We start from the raw sequence: 18395 nt of genomic DNA, 5'->3' as shown, positions 1-18395 counted from the left end.
ATAAGTGGGATGTTGAGACAGATCGCTGCTCCACATGAAATTGAGCTGTAGTAGCTCAGCTAATTAAACAGTTGTTCCATGCATATGGTAAATTGTGTAATAGCTATATGCCAGGTAACAATGTTCCAGTCTCAAATAGGAATTTTATTCCCAACTAGTCATCTTTTGGGTCAGTTTGTAGAACAAAAAATAGAAGGTAAGTTTGATTTGGGGCTAAGAAAGATTTATTTTGGTTTTGGTTTTCTCCCCCGTTTTATAAATCTTTGATGAATTGTACTACACGTAATTCAGTAGCTAAGTATTTTTCCTATAATACCAAGTGAGCATATTAACTTTTCCTTTCTTTTAGAATTCAAGTGTTGTTCCATTTGGAAGAATATTTTACTACATCACATGACTTCTTTGCAGATAGTTTATTGGAGATCTTTCTTGCCAAGTAGTATCATTTATTTGGATCAAATAAAAATACACTTTTTTAGTATATTCATGAGGGAATTGGAAATGAAAAGCAATTGAGACTGCAGTATGTTGCTCTGGTTTTAATCTTTTGAGTATTTTTCTGCTAATTTGTCACCAAAGAATTTACTGATTTATTGTTAGAAGTGAACATTAAATCTATTAAGGTACATTGTCTGTTTTTTAAAAGAAATACTTACCAAGCTTTTCTTACCATTTAGAATGTGGACCTGTTTCCAAATAGTTTGTCTGAAATTTTGTGGCTTTTACTCTAAATATGACATGACTTATTCTTTTCTCATAGAAATGTCTAGTGTCCCTGAGATACCAGTACAAGACATGTATTTAAACCAGAGATTCCCCACGGAAGTGAATGAGACGCCTTTGCCATGCTTTCTGTCAGATGCACCTGATTTGGTTAGTGGTCCAATGTACATAATAATTGAAAAAAATTTTAAGTGTACTGTTTGTCTTACCTCATAAATTGACTGATCCGAATGAGTCAGCTGTATAATACTGTAAGGAAGATTGTAGTTATTTTGCCTGCAAAACAAAAAGCCTTTCAATTCAGTCTGGTAAGAAGTAATCACAGGAGGTGGTTAATGTATGCAAGACGCATACCACATAATTCTTCATAAACTTTTTTCTTTTTTAGAGTGAACATGAATATATCAGTGTGATTGATATTAAAGACAATGATATACTTAACAATTTGCCTGTAATACCCAACTCTGCAGAAGAGACAGCTACTGCACAGCAAAATGATAAGCTTGAAATTCCACCTGCTGAAAAACTTCATCACATGATAGCATCTGTTGCTAATGCAATTCCACCCCAGGGGCTTCAGAAGAAAGGTAAACCATTTCATTTTTAAATCAGAAAAAAAGAGATATATACTTTCATTGTAACACCGTTATCTGCCACAGAAAGCCTGCAGCCTTTCTCCAACTCACCTCCTGCTTTTTTAGCCTTATATGTAAAAACGTTTACACATTTAAATTCTTTTGCAATGGTTCCTGCTTCCTAAAACATGCTATTAGGTGTAGCACAGCTATGCCTAGTCGCTTAAATGGTTGCAGGTTTCCACCAACAGTGAAGTTAATTTGGTGCAGTTTTTGCACCAGCATTCAAAAATGTCAGTGCATTCTTTTTCTTTCTTTTTCCAAGACAATCATCTGAAAAATTTACCAAGCCAAGTGCAAAAGGAAGATAAGCCAGGTTCTGCAATAGATAGTGTAACCTGGAACATACTACATGAAGATGACAGAGCTCCCTCTTCAGGGCTTCCATCCAAAGTAACTGGTAAAGAATACTTTTCCACAAATCAGCAAGAAATGGATATGCAATTACAGAGATTACAGAGCATTACAGAAAATATGGAGGAGGATTTCAGAAATACCAAACAGGTGAGTTCTGACTGCTAACTCTTGTGTCTGAAACAATTTATTTTGTAACTTCTTTCAGCTAAAGGCAAAATCTGAATCTTGGAATGATATACGTTTACATCTGATTAGCCTTTGTTGAGAGAAATCAAGAGGAATACACAGTTCTTTCACCTGTTGTGCTGTATCTGCTGGCTGACATGGTTACATACAGTGCTGTCCAGGATTGTGATTATCTCAGCGAATGCGTAGAATACTGAGTGAATGGATAGAATACTTAGTTTCTCTGCAACTGGGAAAATGGAACAGCACAAAAGTTCAATCTGAGCAGTAGATCTTCTTGGCAAAGATTTCTGCAGTTGTACCTCTGCAGTATATGTAACTGTTTCTGGAACCTGTTCCTATTTATTTCATAAAATGAGACCCCACCTGCAGTACTACATTCAGCTCTGGGGCCCCCAAAACAAGAGAGATACAGAGCTGCTCGAGCAAGTCCAGAGGGGGGCCAAGAATATGATCAGAGGACTGGAGCACCCCTCCTGTGAAGAGAGGCTGAAAGCGCTGGGGTTGTTCTGAGTGGTGAAGAGAAGGAGTAAGGATCCAAGTTAAAATCTTCAGATGAAGTGAATGTACTTTGAGCTACTTTGATCCCTGAACAATTTTATTTGTTTTGAACCAAAATAGGGTACTCCATTATATTATGTGTAAGATTCTGAGGAAAAAAAATGTATTAAAAGTGAACTTTACATGAATGTCTGAGGTGCAAGTCTCAGAAATACCATGCAAAAGTATCATTACCTAGTTTTTGGGTTTCATTTATAGCTAGTGAAGATGATAGAAGATTTTGAAATGGCTGCCAGTTCAGACCTTGGTGCTCATCCTTCACTCTCTGAAGATGCTAGAATCAACAAAGATGGTATGTGTTCAGTTAACAGAAGGATAGTAAACTTGCAATTGAATATTAAAGTTGATTAACTTTTAATTACACTTAAATTTAATGCAGTCCCAAAAGGCATTATTGAAATATGCACCAAAAATCAGAAAGTTGAGAAAGAAAATCAAAGGTAGAGAATATGATTATTATGGGTACTGCTTCAACAAAAATGCATTTGGAAATATCTGTGTATTTTGATGTTTTCCAAAACCATAATTCGGCACTTGGTTAACAGGTTTTAAACATAAGTACCTATTTCTATTGTATCATAAAATCAAATCATGGTGCTTATAAGTGCTTTGCTTGTTGATATTAAATGACATGAAAGTTATCTTCAGTTTTCGTTGTGTATATAAAGAAACTTTCTTCATGAATCTTCAGTGACTATTTAGTTGTAAAATCTGCTGATTTTAATAAAAGCTTACAGAAGCTGAAGTGTTTGCTAGAGCTGATGTATTGAGTAGTTTATTGTTTGTGTAACAATTGACTGTATAGGACCTATTTTCTTATAGCTTTTGTACTGTGCCAAGGAGGAGCATAGAAGGGGTACCTACGTGAGGTCCATTTTACATTCGTACCAAAACATAGTCTAATCTACTTACAGAGTTAATACAAAGCCAAGTGGTAGAACCAACTCATGGCTGTGATTTATATGTAGGACTGTTTAAGATACTCATTAGCCTCACACAGATCAACTTAAGATTTTAGTCTTTTTGTTTCTTTATATGGGACGGGTGCATGCATCACAGCTCTGGTAGTGCCCTGTCATAGTGAAGCACAACTCACCTTGGTTCAGGTTGTTAAGATAAACTAACTATGCCACTAACAAATGTGAGGAATAGTTTATGTGTTGTAGTAGGGTTTTATTGCTTGGATTTTTTGATTTATTTTTTTTTAGGGGGGAGTTTGGTTTGTTTTTTTGTGTTTTTTTTTTTTTCCATTGGTTTACATTAATTACTGTTTGGTTTGGGTTCTTTGATTTTTATATTTTTATATTTTTTGACATAATCTGAGCATTATTTGAGGGGCATGATTTTTGCCGATGTTACAGGTCATGACAAGGAGGGCTTAAACCTGCAATATCCTGGACCCAGTTATACTGCATTGGAAGCACACTCCCCTGCCTCTGCAGCTTCTGCTTCTAGATTTCACAGTAGTACAAAGTCATCTTCTGGTATAATCTTCAGTGTTTATTTTTGCCTTTTTCTCCCTTTAAAAATAAGTAAAGCTTTTCTTCCCAATGTAATACTTTCTCATTGCTGTTATACGCAATGCTAGTGAGCTCATAAAAATCAGTTGTCTTTTAGAATGGCTTCATGGATGTATATTGATAATGTGTTCATATGTTCCATGGCAGAGCAGTATCACTTCAGCTTTTAAAACAGTTAAGCCATGAATTATACTTGCACTCAAATTAACCATCATTGAGGAAAAAATAATAACTTTGAGCCTATTTCTGAAACCCATCACGGTGCTGATATGTAATTATTTCTGAAGTCTACCTGAATATAAACAGGCACTGTGCCACAAAACACTCATAGCTTCTTCACGAAGCTGTTTTTGTCATCTCTTGTCACCATTGTGCCTTCCTCCTGTGTCTAGAGAGGTGAAATCTCAACTAAATTCAACCCACATCAGCAAATAAATTATTTTATATCACTATACAGTAACTGCTGGTTGTGTCCTAAGGCATTATTTTTTGTGGTCTCATCTCATTTTGCAAACTGACAGTAAATTGATTTTTGCAATTATGAAGACTGCAGTAGCATTAATCGTCACTATGCAAGCAACCTGTTGCCTGTGTTTAAAAATGTAGTGTGTTGTCTTTTGTCTGCACGTTGCCTGCATTGCTTACATTTAAGTTCTAAGTGATGCGTACTTTGTACAGGTGAACATACATTTTCCACTCACATTTGCAGCAATCTATCTTAAAAGGTGTTAAAACACAACTCCTATATCTGCATACAGCAGAAGTGACTCTCAAATGGCATGCGCGCACAGATGAATTTTATAAACAGTAATACACTTAGTTCTCTCTTGAAGTATAAACTTGTTACTTGCAAGCTAAAAAATTGTAGGTGATACTGATTTGCAACTATAATATTTTCAGAGTGGAATTTGGGTTAAGAAGGATAATAATGCTCTTCCTTCCAAGACATCCATACTGCTCTTCAGCTGCACTTCCTGAATTCCAGGAGTTTGCAGTCTGGCTTCTTCAAGTAAATGGCAATTGTTAATTTGCCATAGAACATGGTATAGCTTATTGGAGCCTATAATTTCCAATCAGTTGGAACTGATAACCTTAGTTTGATTGTGGCAGAAGACTAACAAGAGTGATCTTCCTAACAAAACTATCCATGTCAGTCAGGGAGCTGTTAACGTTCTCTGAAGACTACATATTAACCTAGCACTTGATGACGTGCTCTCTTGGGTCATTAAACTTATGTTCAATATTAATTTATTTTTAATGTTAGCATATTCAGATTGATATATTTCTGTATTTTATCCTATAGGCTGCTTAACTTGTGTTACTAATTTGTAAGTGCAAAACTTTTAATAACAAAGGCTGTTTCTGTTTCAGGCAAAGATCTATGTGATAGGTATGTATTTTGATACTGGCTTTGTTGAAACTTTGTTTACTTTAAACTCCTACCAAAAAGCAGACGTCAAGGTGGAACCATCACTTACGTAAAAACCTAGGCATTCATTTTCAGACTGAATGGAAGCCTTTTTATTAATTAATTTCAGGCATTTACTCTGACTTCTGTAGTGCCTGTTAAATTTACTTCATGCAAATGCTGTGTTAGCATTCAAAGTTGCTTTCTAATTACAAGTAACAGAGCTGTTAATATAGATGCTGCTATTGTCTGTGTGCATGTGTTATTTCTTGTACGTGCAAAGCACTAGTTTTTGAGCAAGGATATGTAACGGCTGCTAATAGTCATCTACTGTGGCCAGCTATCACCAGAAAGTTTTGGAGGTGTTACCATATGAACAGGGTAGAACAATAGACTGAAGCATTCTGTGGATGCTCCTGGTCTTCTGGCCTGCCAGGCTCACCCTCCTCTGGGCCAGCCATGTTCACGCACCCCAGTGGAGGTCAGGCATTTCAGCTCTGGATGGGGCCATGTTTCTGGCTGGTTTACTTAAAGCCATTTTGTTGCAGTACCCCTGATGTTAGTTAGAGCTCACTCGTTCTGTCCCATTCACACTTGTGAGGCTAATTGTTGGCTGAAGTGTACAGGATGACAGGAAAGCTAAGGTGGTGGCTGGTAACTTTTTTAAGACAGCTACACACATACCCAGGTTTTGCTTGTGTGTATTAGCATAGTGAGATGTAGGGGAAAGAATATTCAGGCCAAAGGCTTCTCTTTAAATGACATGAATATTCTCCTGTTAAGCATAAAACTTTCCTCTGTCCAGCTCATGGCAAGGCTTGACAAACTTCGCAGGCAGTCGCCCTGGACCTGTAGGCAGGAGGACACAAGTATACCCCCTCCTCCAGGTTAATCCAGAAATAGACAGGTTAAACTGCACATTGTTAACAGTCGAGGAGTTTGCTGCATCAGGAAAGATTTTAGCTTGTTCTTCTTACAGCCATGTTCTACTTTAAATTTGTAACAATTTTTTTCTCCTGACTTTAAGCCCTTTAGAAGATCCTCTACAAATTACTGGTCTGAGTGGTGTTACTGATATCATTACTGATCTTGTAGTAAAAGGTGATGTCCCTCCTTTGGAGTTGGGCTTTACGAAACTACAAGCTGAGAAAATCTCCAGGTAAACCATGGCTGCTTTTTGTTATATGTTAGTTAAATAATTTTAACCCTGTTTCTTCTTCTCATAGTTCACACCCTGTAAACAATGGAAACAAGCACGTAATTTAACTTGATGTTAATTAGAGTAGTATTAAAACTGTTTAATAGCTATTTTACAGCTATTATTGTCAAATGTACTAGTTACATTTTTATTATTTTGGTTTTGAAATTCTTTCCTTCCTACTTGCTTGTTCATCTTTTACCAGGTATAGGCTAGAGCAGAGCTCTCTATATACAGGAAATTCAGTTCAGCCAAGGTGACTGGAGACTTCTAAAAGATAAAATAGAAATTCCCTGTCAGTGGCAAAGCAGCTTCAGAACCTTCTAGCCCCAGTCTCCAGCTTGTCACGCTCCCTTCCCTGCTGGAGGTTTCTACACCTTCCTGACTGTCAGTTACAAAGTCAGCTGTGTTCTTTCCTGAGATAGGTTGAAATTACAGCTGTTTCCTACTGTTGTTTGTGGTATCAGTTGCTTACAAGACAAAAATACAGCTGTTTAGGATGCCAAACAGTCTGTTGCATTAGTGCAACAGTTCACACCAGTTTAAGATACCTATTTCAGGATGTTCTAATGACTTGATTTGAGTAGAATGTAGTGCTCTGGTTTACATGTTCTAAGATTTATTCAGATTGGTGAAGGAGCTCAAGAGCTTCACATTTTAATCTCTGCACAGATCAATATATCCTTGCTATCCTTTGAGAATTACAAACACGATAGTAATGACTACATCAACATTTAAATGTTGCTAGCTGTTTTGTGCAAGTATATGAATATTTTCAAAATCACTAAATATTTCAGAAATGTGTTCAAGTTGTATTTAATCAAACCTGACCAAAGACCTAAATGCAACTCAGTTTCACCTACTGACTTTCATACATGACTGTGAACACTTCTGATAATGACACTTCCCATTGCCATAAAGTAAATCACATTCAGATGTGTCAAAAGTTGTAATTCCCTGAGGACTTTAATGCTTCAATCCATAAGCTTTCAGTTGAACTTACAGCTACTAAAGATACCTTATTTTTCTACAATTATATCTTCTTTTGTTTCTGGAATTATTAGTACCTGCCAGCCTTGAAAGTGAGAGAAGTTTAAAAATGAGACGTTTATAATTGAAACACTTGTCTTGAAAAATCTGTAAATTTGGGGGGCAGTACTTCCAGTTTTGCAGTGAAGAAAACATGTATTTCCCAGCTGCTTATTTTAAAGACAATTGCAAGATGAATTCGTAAATATTTCTGAAGAACTCTGAGAATACAGTTATGTTAGCATTTCTTACTGGCTGTGCTTTTCTGTTGTTAATATTCTGAGTTAGTGTTTTTAAAATTACATTGAACAGATAGACATGTGAAGGAGCTCATAGATTGACAGGAGGGAGCAAAAAGGATGACAATCTCACTGGTTGTCTTTTCTTCTTAGATACTTGTATGTGCTTAAAACTAAAGATCAAAGCACAGTGACTTGCAGGGGTTTTGTCCCATTAATCCTATAAAGGCAATAACAGATGGTGCACTTTAAAGCTTTGGTCCTGTTATCTGAATGTAGTTGACAAATAAAAAACGGGAAAAATCTTGGAAATTACTTGTGTGGCAGGATTTTGTAAAGTAAAGTTTTGCAAAAGAAAATTTCTCCATTTTTCATTACTTATGCTTTCAGCTGAATTAGAATTGTAAAGGAATTGCAATATTCTTATTATTATGTGTAGCTGCAATTGCTTGCAGTTTAGAGAATGAGCTAGATTATTTCCCATTTACATTTGCTCTCAGGGTTCATGATTCTGCTGCTGGACATTCTCAAAAAACAGAAAAGGAGAAGAAAGAGATACAAGCATGGATGAAAAGAAAGCGAAAGGAAAGAATGAGAGAATATGTGAAGAAACTGGATGAACAAAGACAGAAAGAGCATAATCCATTCCGTCCAAGAAAGAATGGGGTAGGAATAATGGGTATCTTGAAGAGTAATCGTTCTGTATTTTACAAGTATTGATTGTTCAGGTTAGAAAATACGAAAGTTGTTGGTGATTTTTTTTTTTTCCTATTTTAATGTTGGTTTTATTGGAACCATCTTTAGTTGTCTCAGAAGTGATCAGTAAGCAAATATACGAGGTTGTGGTAATGACAATTCACTGCAGGTGGCAAATACAACCTGTTCCCCAGCTCTAGATTCAGGAAGTACAGTCCGTTGACTGTAATGGATAAAGCTGTAACATATAATGGATAAAAGCTGTATTTTGTCAGGGAGTGGTAACTACAAGGGTTATAAAGATGTGTTTACATCTTGTTTCAACTGCCCTTGCACCTCCCTAAAACCCTCAATGAATTTAAAAGGTGAAGTTCAGATGCCAACATCCTTTACAAATGCAACAGGATACTGAGAGCAGCCATCCTTGTCATTCACACAGACGTAAGTGTATGCACTTACCAGAGTGTCAGCAGAGATGTTAGAATTGAAGGCTGGTTTCAATACAGGCTCAGCAAACAATGCCTTCCCTCCAAGAATTATTTTAGTTTTAAGTATAATTAGTAAAAATATGTTTGTGGCCTAATGTATTTCTTCTGATCTACACTGTGCTGGAAGTAACCCAAGGTGGGGGGGAGTGGAAGTACAAATGTAGTTCAGAAATATTTTCCCAATCAGTGTGAAGTCTTAAAATATGCATTTGTCACCTGGATATCTTTCGGAACCAGAAAAGACGCTGCTGAGTCAGGGAAAGCTTCAGGGGTACAGGACGTGAGACCTAGCAACAGCAAATACGTCCCTGTACTTTCTGATCATCAGCAGAATGCAGGGTATGCTGTAAATTCTTTCATGATGAAGCTATGCCGGTTTTGACTCCCAGGCAACAAGCATGTAACATGCAAAAGTTTTCTGTTATTAAGTAATATAATTGTATTCACTTTAGAAAGAGTAACAGATCTCATCTATGGAATACAGCCTTTCTCCTGGCATTAAACAGTCTTTTAGAGTTGAACCTGGCTGCTCTTCTGTACATGTTTAGAGAGAAGTGATTCAGGAAAAATGTGTCCTGCTTCTCTCCCTCTCCTTTGTTGCCAACTCATATATATATTTGATGCTTTTGTTACAAGCTTTTCTTCTGGAAATCATTAGATGGATTCTCAGCTTTTGGTAGTTTTTATTTATTTCATTTTTAGAAGAAAGCATTAAAAAAATGGTACACTATCAAACACAGGTCAAAGTGTAACCTTACCCTCTTTTTTTTAAATTAGTTACTGTTAGGAATGTCACTGATTTTTAGGAAACTGAAGGTGAGGCCATTGGAAACTGAGCTTGACATCTCCTTAGGAATGTTAGTGTTAATGAGCTATGGAAGGTGTGGCTGCAAGCTTTCAGTATATTTTTGGAGACTGAAAAGTTATAGAGACAGTCTTACCTGAATTTCGTGATAGGACCATGTGCTTTCATATTGTTGCTCATTCAGGAGAGTGTCTTAAACAGTAATTGTCAAGTCGAATAGGTGTACATTCTAGGAGTGAGAGATTGCAATGAAATACCTGATAAGTTAATGATTATTATTCTTTCTTGCACAGCATTGTAGTCTTACTTCTAAGGATATTAAATGCTTCCAGAAGATGAAAGAAGAAAAACACAAGTAAGTTTCTATAAATGTAACTTGTTGTATTCTTGTTTCTTTATTAATATTCCAGGTTAGCTATCTATGATACTTCAGCTATAAATGACATTTCAATCAGAAGCATAAATAATCCATATTTGCTTTATGATTTAAGAAAACTCGGAACAGATTTCATCCTTTGACTTTATTTTTCACTTCCTGGATATGATTTTTTTCTTTATTTTTTTTATTCCCCCAACATTGACTTACTCATACTGACAAACCCATTGTTAATAAATGTTTTAGCTTTTTGCTGATGAGCTTAGAAGAATTAGGATATCTCCTCTGAAAGTGCAAAAATGTGTTCTATTCTGATTAGCATATAACCTTACAAGAGTCACAAGTCATCTGCAATTAACTGACGGCATAAGGTAATCTGTAATACTTTTTTTCTCCACAGAGCCCTGTTAACTGAACATCACAATGTAAGAATATCACAAGCACTTTCACTGATGAATGAAATGTTATCTGAAACAGTGGTGGTAACTGCAAATGAACATAGAACACTGTCAAAGACAAGATCACCTCAAGAGTACAAAAAAAGGTGTATGGCACCTGCTAAAAGGTAACAACTTTAAGTGTTAAACCTGCTCTAATGTATTGCTGTCGTTACCACACTTCAAGTCAGTCTGCAATTTGAAGCTGATAGGTACAGGATTAGCTTGAGAGAGGCTTTATATTCTGGCAGAATCAAAGATACACTTTGTATCACAGGTGTCTTAAGTTCCTGTACCAGTCTTCTTCCATCCACTGGTATAGTCTTGGAGGGAACCTTAAAAATGCTTTTCAGAGCCAACTTGGGTCAGAGCTGTAATCAGTGTCCTAACCCATTCCACTCAAAAGCAATTGCCCTGGGCTATAGCCAGGAACATAGTTAATGATCTGAAGAGCATCTAGTAACAAGTAAGAAGCAAATAAGAATACTGTTGTCCATGCATACAGACTAATTTGAGTTCAGCAAACGCTAGGTTTACTGTCTTCCTTTTTAGTTTTTTTTTCATTACCTAGAAATTGTTCTTTCTTTTGCACTTTGGTGCTTATTGCCTTTTGAGGAGATGATATTACAAGTATTATAAATTGGTAGATGTATTCTGTTTGATGGCATTAATGTCATGTGTGTATATGTAAGCCAGGTGTATACTGCAGTTTCCTCTTCTACATACTATTTTATGTTTTCCAGAATAATAGGAAAACAAATAATCCTGTAACTTCCAAACTTAAGTATTTCTTCATCTGTGTTTAATAATTGAAGTTACAGAGCAGAACTTTGTGAGGGCAGTTTAAGTACATCAGCCCTGCCAGAATCAGAAGCACTAGGGAATGTCATTGCAGGAAGCTACCTTAGGAATGGCAATAACTTTTAAGTTTTGTGGGCTGCTTGTTTGTAAAGCCAATTTGGTATGTCTTCACTGTGATTGCGAGCAGTTCTGATTCTGGTGGGACTTACTGGCCCCACAGGCAGCGTGTTTTGCTGATCCTCAGCTAAGTGGGCTGAAGGAGGTTTCTGTGTTCTTTTTGCCTCATCTGAATAAAACCTGTTAGATCTAAGTTGTGTGGGAGAATGCTCTGTGGTAGACAGTAGTAAGTATTTGGGCTTTGTTTTTTTCTTGTAGAGGGCATCCAAACAGTTCTGTTGTGTCAGAAAGGAACAGAATTGCTGCCAAACTCAGCTTTGGGCAAAAAGTATGCTGTTTCACTCCATCTCTTGGTTTAACACATTCCAGGGGTAAGTACAGAACTTCATTAAAAAAGCACAAACTGGAGATAATCTTTAATTTACTGCAGGATTTTGGGAGGGAGGAGCTTTAATACCTATGTAGAAAGTCAGATTAATAATCCTGGAGACTTCCTGTCTTTGAGACTTTTGTCACAGTGCTGTCATCGGTCTGCTAGGTTATGAGTTAACCTTTCCTTATCATCTCTTTCTAAATCCAGAGTAGCTTAATTTGCATAGTAAGAGTACTGTATAATCCAGGAAGCAAGTTCACAAATGAATATTCTGAAGCATCTTTTGTGTAGTTTCAATCTGATGTACCTAATAGAGGAAACGCTTTCTTTATCTTTCCAGGAAAAGCTTGTACTCTCCTTCAGAAAAGTGCTTCCAGAGGAAGAATGAAAACTGCTGCAAATTGTCCTGTTAATTCTAGACACTGTAAGTTACATAGAGCAATGACATACTGCTGTTCAGCTACATAGGACAGGGGGAAAACAAGACAGCGAACACATTTCAGAAAACATCCTGGGTAGAATTTATGCAATGTAGACCTTAGAATACTGAAACAGGCATTATGATGTCATGAGGGACAGAGGACTTTTCCTTTGTTCAGCTGAAACACACAGAGAAAGTTAATTAGCAGTACAGTACACAAATATTCTGCCTCTCTGTTACCTTTCTAGCAGTGCTTACTTTCTGAGTTTCACTTTGTAGAGTATTTGTTTAAGACGTAATTTTGTCACAGAGTGGAAAAATCTATGACTGAACTTTTTAAAAAAAATTTGTGATTTTAGTAATCTTTTTTTTCCCTGTGCCTATCTCCATAGGTCTGGATCCACAAAAATTTGTTCGCATAAAATGTTTATTCCTAATCATATTCTTGAAGAGATGTGAGATTTTCACACCTCTACAGGTGTGAAAAAGTCATTCTTCTCCTTTCCATATATTCTGTTTTTAAGCTCTAAATGCAGGGTGTCCTTTTCTGATTTAACATCACCTTCTTGTATCAGATCCTCCGGTATATACCATCACTGCTAAGGGTATCACTGAAGTTCCATGTCTTCTAAGAGGCACTAATCCAGAATTTACATAGTTTTATTCCTCTGTCAAATAATGTATCAATATCCCTTTTTGAGGACTGCACTACAGAGCCTGCATGCTGTAGGCACTGTGGATAGTCCTGTTCCACTTCATGTTCTGTATTCCATGTGTCCACTTGTCTGGAAGACAGTTCAGAGCATGAAGCATTAGTTCAAGACAACAGATCATGCTGGTCTTCACATGTTTTCACACCGCTTCAGTTCTTAGAACTCGGAGCTTCTGTTCTTGAAGAAATTTCAAGACATGCAGAAGTAAACAGCAAGAAATGTTACAGTGCCATGGTTGGCTTGTTTTCTCCTCAGCTGCTGAATACAGAGTCAGCAGAACATCAAAACAAAGGCATCCACACCTTGCCGCCACAGTTCAGACAGAAAATCTTGATCAAGAGACTGATCGAGACATAGTAAGCCCTTGGACTGTGCCTGATGATATCCAAAGAATACTTCGAGATACTCATGACTCCCTGTTTCAGGTAGAATGTCTGCTTGTTCTGGGAATGATCTGATACTTGCCATTTAATACTTTGTTTACTTCTGCTTTATTTAAAACGTGGATCTCTGTTCAAAACCTGTGGATGGGGTAGATACAGGGGCATATAAACGGTGGTGATTCAACAGAACTACATTTTGTCTTTACAAGCAAAATCAGGTCTTTTGAGCCTTGAAAATGAATGTTCTTTGTAACAACTGTAGAGGCATGTTGTCTGTCCAGGCAACAGATGGCTAGTGGGAGTGCATAAACAGGAAAATATATTTGTTGCGGAATAATCACAGAATGGTTTGGGGTGGAAGAGACCTTAAAGATCATGTAGTTCCAATCCCCAGTCATGGGCAGTGACATGCTCCACTAGACCAGGTTGCTCAAAGCCCTGTCCAGCCTGGTCTTGAGCACTGCCAGGGATGTAGCAGCCACAGCTTCTCTGGGCAACTTCTGCCAGTGCCTCGCCACCATCAGAGCAAAGAATTAACCCTTGTCCTATGCCTGTATGCCCTGGTACAAAGTCCCTTTCCAGATTTCTTGTAGGCCCTACACATAAATGCAGATACATAACTTGTTTAGGACGTTTCTGAAAAGAATGAGATTGTTTTTGCTGGCTATGCAGAGGCATTGTCCATAAATGATATGCAGTGATTCAGCTAATGTTCTTTTCCTCCAATAGGCCTCTTCGTTGCATCCTGTGAGTTTCTCTCCTCTTGGCACTGTTCACACCGATGATGTTTCTGAAAGCACAGGAAGTATCCTCAGCAAACTGGACTGGGATGCGGTTGAAGCTATGGTAGCAGATGTGGAAGACAAGTGAAAAAAATGTCTCAGCAGTTGTTGGAGTTTGGTTTCTGAACAGTTGCTGGAGTTTGGTTTCATTGTTCTACTTAAAATGGATTTGAGGCTTGCATTAGTGATGTTCTTAAGCAGCACAGAAACTCTCACTGCTTTCAGTCTTGCCTACGTGAAATTCAGTTCTTTAACATGTAGTTTGCTTTCTGTATGTCTTCCACTCGCAAGAACTAAATATCATTGATAAATGCAGACCAGCAGTCTCAAACAAAAACTTCTGTGTCAGCTACTTACACATAAAAAGTTCTATTCTATTTTAAGAGCACTATATAACTGGTTTACCTTTGTATTTAATATTTAACATCATTACAGATGAACTTATTTTTGTTACTTAATGTTTTGTGATAAACTGGTTTAATAAAAATTAGTTTCTGCTGATTCCTGTTGATTTACAAACCAAGTGCAATTATTGCGTACCCATATGATTGCACACGTGCACATGCATTACCCTGGTATTTTAAACCCAGCTTACTTGTACAATATTTCAGAAAAATCTCAAGATTTTGAATGACTGGTAGACATACAAGAAGTCATGCAGCAGTAAATGAGATACAGACTTCTGCTAGGGAAACAGACACCGGTATAAGACACTAAGGACAAGTACTTACTGAGGTAAAGAAAAATGTTGCTGTAATGCTGTTGTATTAGAGCTCCTCTGGCATCCCCCAGATGTTGGTAGAAAATTTTCCCATATGTTCAGTGCCCAGCAACTAGTTGTGGTAGCCTAAACAGATGTATTCACGGTGACTTTCCCAACAACAGTAGTTTTTATCTTTTCATAGTAAATAAATTTGACTTTTTTGTGGAAGTCAAAAGTGTGAAGGAAGAAAAAACTGCAAATGAGCAGTTCATTTAATAGTGCTGAGGAATCCTTTCTTCAAGTGCCTGATGATCCATACTGTCATGAGTCACTATACAAGGGCAGAGAGGCAGTTTGAAGACCACGGGGTCAGCGCTAAACTCACACTTTGCTTGAGCTGTGACTGAAGATGGTGCCCAGGCAGACCTGCACTGCAGCCAGTGTACAGAAGCACTCAGACACAAGGAAGTAGGATGATGAGGAGATACCTGTCAACACTGCTGCTTCCACAGACTCAGGCTTTCTTTGCTATGACACCTTTCTGGTGCCAGAGATCAAACTTTTTCATATGTCTCCTCAGAGGACCAGATAGGGCTTTTATCTCTGCCGGTCTCTAAATGAAATTTTGAAATACACAACAAGAAATACCACCAGATGTCATCTATCTTAGAAGTTATGAGGATCAAACAAGTCAAAACCCAGTAACTCTTAACACCATTGCATTCTTTTAGAAAAGAAAAAAATTGCTAACTGCAAGTTTTACACTTTAGTTGCTCTATTTCATAATATTTCAGAATCAAAGTCTTGCAGAGTTGAATGCTCGTGCTCGAAGGCAAGAATCTCTGCAACCACGCAGCCACAGAAGCTGAAACTTTGCAAAAGGAGAAAGATGGTGCATACCATTTCCTTCTTTAACCAACTCACATTCTTTCTCCTGATTTTGTTTTACAGTCTGCTTTGCATTTGCCACCCTTTTTTTTTGGTCATAGACTCTTCAGATCATTGAATAGAACCATACAGTGGTTTGGGTTGGAAGAGACACTTAAACGCTATCTGGTCCAAACCCCCTGCAATGAGGAGGAACGTCTTCAACTAGATCTAGTTGCTAAAAGCCCCATGCAGCCTGACCTTACTTGCATGGCATGCACTCTGCAGAGTGATGCAGATCTCCATCCAGGATTGCATATCAAGAGCTCCCTACTCCAGAGTTCAGTGATCCTACTGAGCAACAGAAATAGACCAAAATACCATTTTAGCCCAATAAGATGTGGAATTGTTTCGATGTGTGTAGTTTATGTGTGACTTTGTTGTTCAGGTTTTCAGCAGAAAATGTAAAGAGTTTCACACAGAAGACTTACTAATCACTCTGTCAGATACAGTGTCCATACAGTGAATCCTTCCTTCCTTTTTTTTTTCCTTCATTTCCTTCCTTTCCTTCCTCTCCCTCATTGGTTTAATGACTGATTATCTTTGCCGGATATTTAGTACCTGTGCCACACAAACCACGACACAAAGAGCAGTGCAGGGACATCTTAACGATTTGTAGCAGAACTGCATTGGAGTACTGCCTTTAATCAGCCCTTGCAGGGCATTCTGTGCTGCCTTGGCTTGAAAGCCAGGGTTCTGTGTTCTTCACAGTTTGGCTTTGGGAAGGGCACAGAGAAAAAGGGCCACAGCTGAAGTGAACAAGAGCCCAGTGCCGCCAGTGGGTGCAGCCCCTGGGCTCCTGAGGCTCAGCAGCACATGGCTTGGGCAGTGGGGACACGAAGGCCCCACAGTGGCTGAAGTACTCTCCCAGACAGCAGCAAAGCAGCGTACAGGAGGATGGCACAGCCCCTTCCTACCACATGTTGCTGGGCCTCGTGGTGCTGGGAGAGAGCACTATGTAGCCTATAGGTGAACAGGCAAGTTCATCTGCCTGCCCCATGCCAGACCTAATGAACACCACCAGAGGGGCAGAGCTAGGCAGACATCTTCATGACCAAAACCACAAGGGAGAGGGAGTGCCTCGACACCACCTGCTCCCCCCAGCTTACTGCAGCCAAAGGAGAGCATGGCAACAGAGCTGGAGGACTGCTGTCAAATGTATCCATGGCCCTACAGCACAACAGCCACGGGTTTGGAGAAAGCTTGTGGGCCTTTCTCCTGATGCCTTCTGTGGGCTGGATGAGGAGTCTCTGATCCAGCTGCTGCAGCCCTCGCTGGGCAGGCGCACGAGGAGCTTCGTCCACCAGCTCATCGACACCGTCGTGCGCCGGTGCGGCGAGGAGGCCCGACACCGCGTGGGCCTTGGGAACGCCCGTGCTGCTGGGGCTCCTCCCCGCTCCTCTGCCTCCCGAGGGCGTTCTGCCCGCAGAGCAGAACTTCGTGGGCGTCCCGGCAGCTCCCCCAGTGCCCCCGTCGGCACCCACAGGGAGCAAGCAGAGCCCCAGGAGGACCCGCAGGAGCCTGTGGCCGGGTCCTCCACTCCCAGCCGCAGCAGCCAGAGCTGCCCTGGGAGGCCCCGGAGAGCCCTGAGGAGGAGGGCTGGCAGCCCCGAGCACCCCTCCCAGCCCCCCAAGAAGCCATCCTACCGTCGGTGACGCTGGGAGGCTGCCTCAGTGCCCGGGCAACGCACAGCCAGGCTGCCAGCAGGGGCTCGAGCCCATCTTCAAAAGATCCGGCATCCGGCCCCGTTATCATTATCATCGTTATTTTTCTTATTTTTAATTACTTATTATTATTATTCAGTAAATAAAGAACATCATAAAAACTGCAGAAGAAGTGTCAGCGGTACTGGCAATGCCGGTGGCGTTGCTATCCCCAGCCGTGCCGCTTTCTCCCGCACTTCCCGGTGCTAAGCACTTTGTTTCCTGACGTGCCCGCTGGGTCTTTCACCTCCTCCACCCAGAACCCTCTCAAAGTCGCACAGAGCCTGCAGTGCAGGATGAGCCTCGGCGGCGCCATGCTCCTGAGCTACGGGACTCAAGGGATGGGGTGCACCCACGGTGGGTCTTGTTACTTCGTGTTGCTCAGGAACATTGGCACGAGATGTGGCGAGGCTCAGTCCCATGGAGGAGCCGAATCACAAGCCTCTCGCCTTTGGTTCCCTGGCAACGGTGGGAATGTCTTGCACCAGCATTTTCCTCAGGGTTGCTGTGCTCGAAGCAGAGCTGCTGTTCCCTGGAAACACCACAGCCTGGCGTGATCCAGGGGCTTACAGCTGCCCCGGGGAGCTCTGTGTGGTGCTAAGGTGTGGATTCTGTTTGCAACGCACAGGGAGCCAGCACTCTGGGTAAGGGACGCAGCAGGGCAAGAAATCTGGAGTCTGCTCTTGTCCTTGGTTTCCAAAACCAACGTCTGTGGGGATAAACGAAATGCTGGGGGGCTTCTTGTGTCTGGCCATGGAAAAGCTGCCCAGTTTAGAGCTAGCAAGGAGACCCATCGGCAATCAGGAGGCGTCTA

General features: G+C 39.7%; 1 protein-coding gene across 1 annotated transcript in view; it reads left to right on the top strand.

The window, feature by feature from the left end:
• Window positions 1-14749, top strand: part of CPLANE1 (ciliogenesis and planar polarity effector complex subunit 1) — a 63311-nt gene extending 48562 nt beyond the window's left edge. Inside the window, exons 39-52 of the mRNA XM_062615406.1 lie at window positions 761-873; window positions 1112-1310; window positions 1624-1862; window positions 2661-2754; window positions 3824-3946; window positions 5354-5372; window positions 6418-6549; window positions 8357-8522; window positions 10139-10200; window positions 10622-10786; window positions 11835-11947; window positions 12290-12373; window positions 13339-13508; window positions 14196-14749. Coding sequence (XP_062471390.1) covers window positions 761-873; window positions 1112-1310; window positions 1624-1862; window positions 2661-2754; window positions 3824-3946; window positions 5354-5372; window positions 6418-6549; window positions 8357-8522; window positions 10139-10200; window positions 10622-10786; window positions 11835-11947; window positions 12290-12373; window positions 13339-13508; window positions 14196-14336 — 1820 coding nt within the window. The 3' untranslated portion in view covers window positions 14337-14749. The remainder of the gene's footprint in view (window positions 1-760; window positions 874-1111; window positions 1311-1623; window positions 1863-2660; window positions 2755-3823; window positions 3947-5353; window positions 5373-6417; window positions 6550-8356; window positions 8523-10138; window positions 10201-10621; window positions 10787-11834; window positions 11948-12289; window positions 12374-13338; window positions 13509-14195) is intronic.
• Window positions 14750-18395: the final 3646 nt, after the last annotated feature.

Source organism: Pezoporus occidentalis, unplaced genomic scaffold (assembly GCF_034315485.1).
Source record: "Pezoporus occidentalis ecotype Australia unplaced genomic scaffold, CSIRO_AGI_Poc_V1 ctg181, whole genome shotgun sequence".
Taxonomy (NCBI): Eukaryota; Metazoa; Chordata; class Aves; order Psittaciformes; family Psittacidae; genus Pezoporus; species Pezoporus occidentalis.
This window is presented reverse-complemented; position numbering and strand designations above follow the sequence as displayed.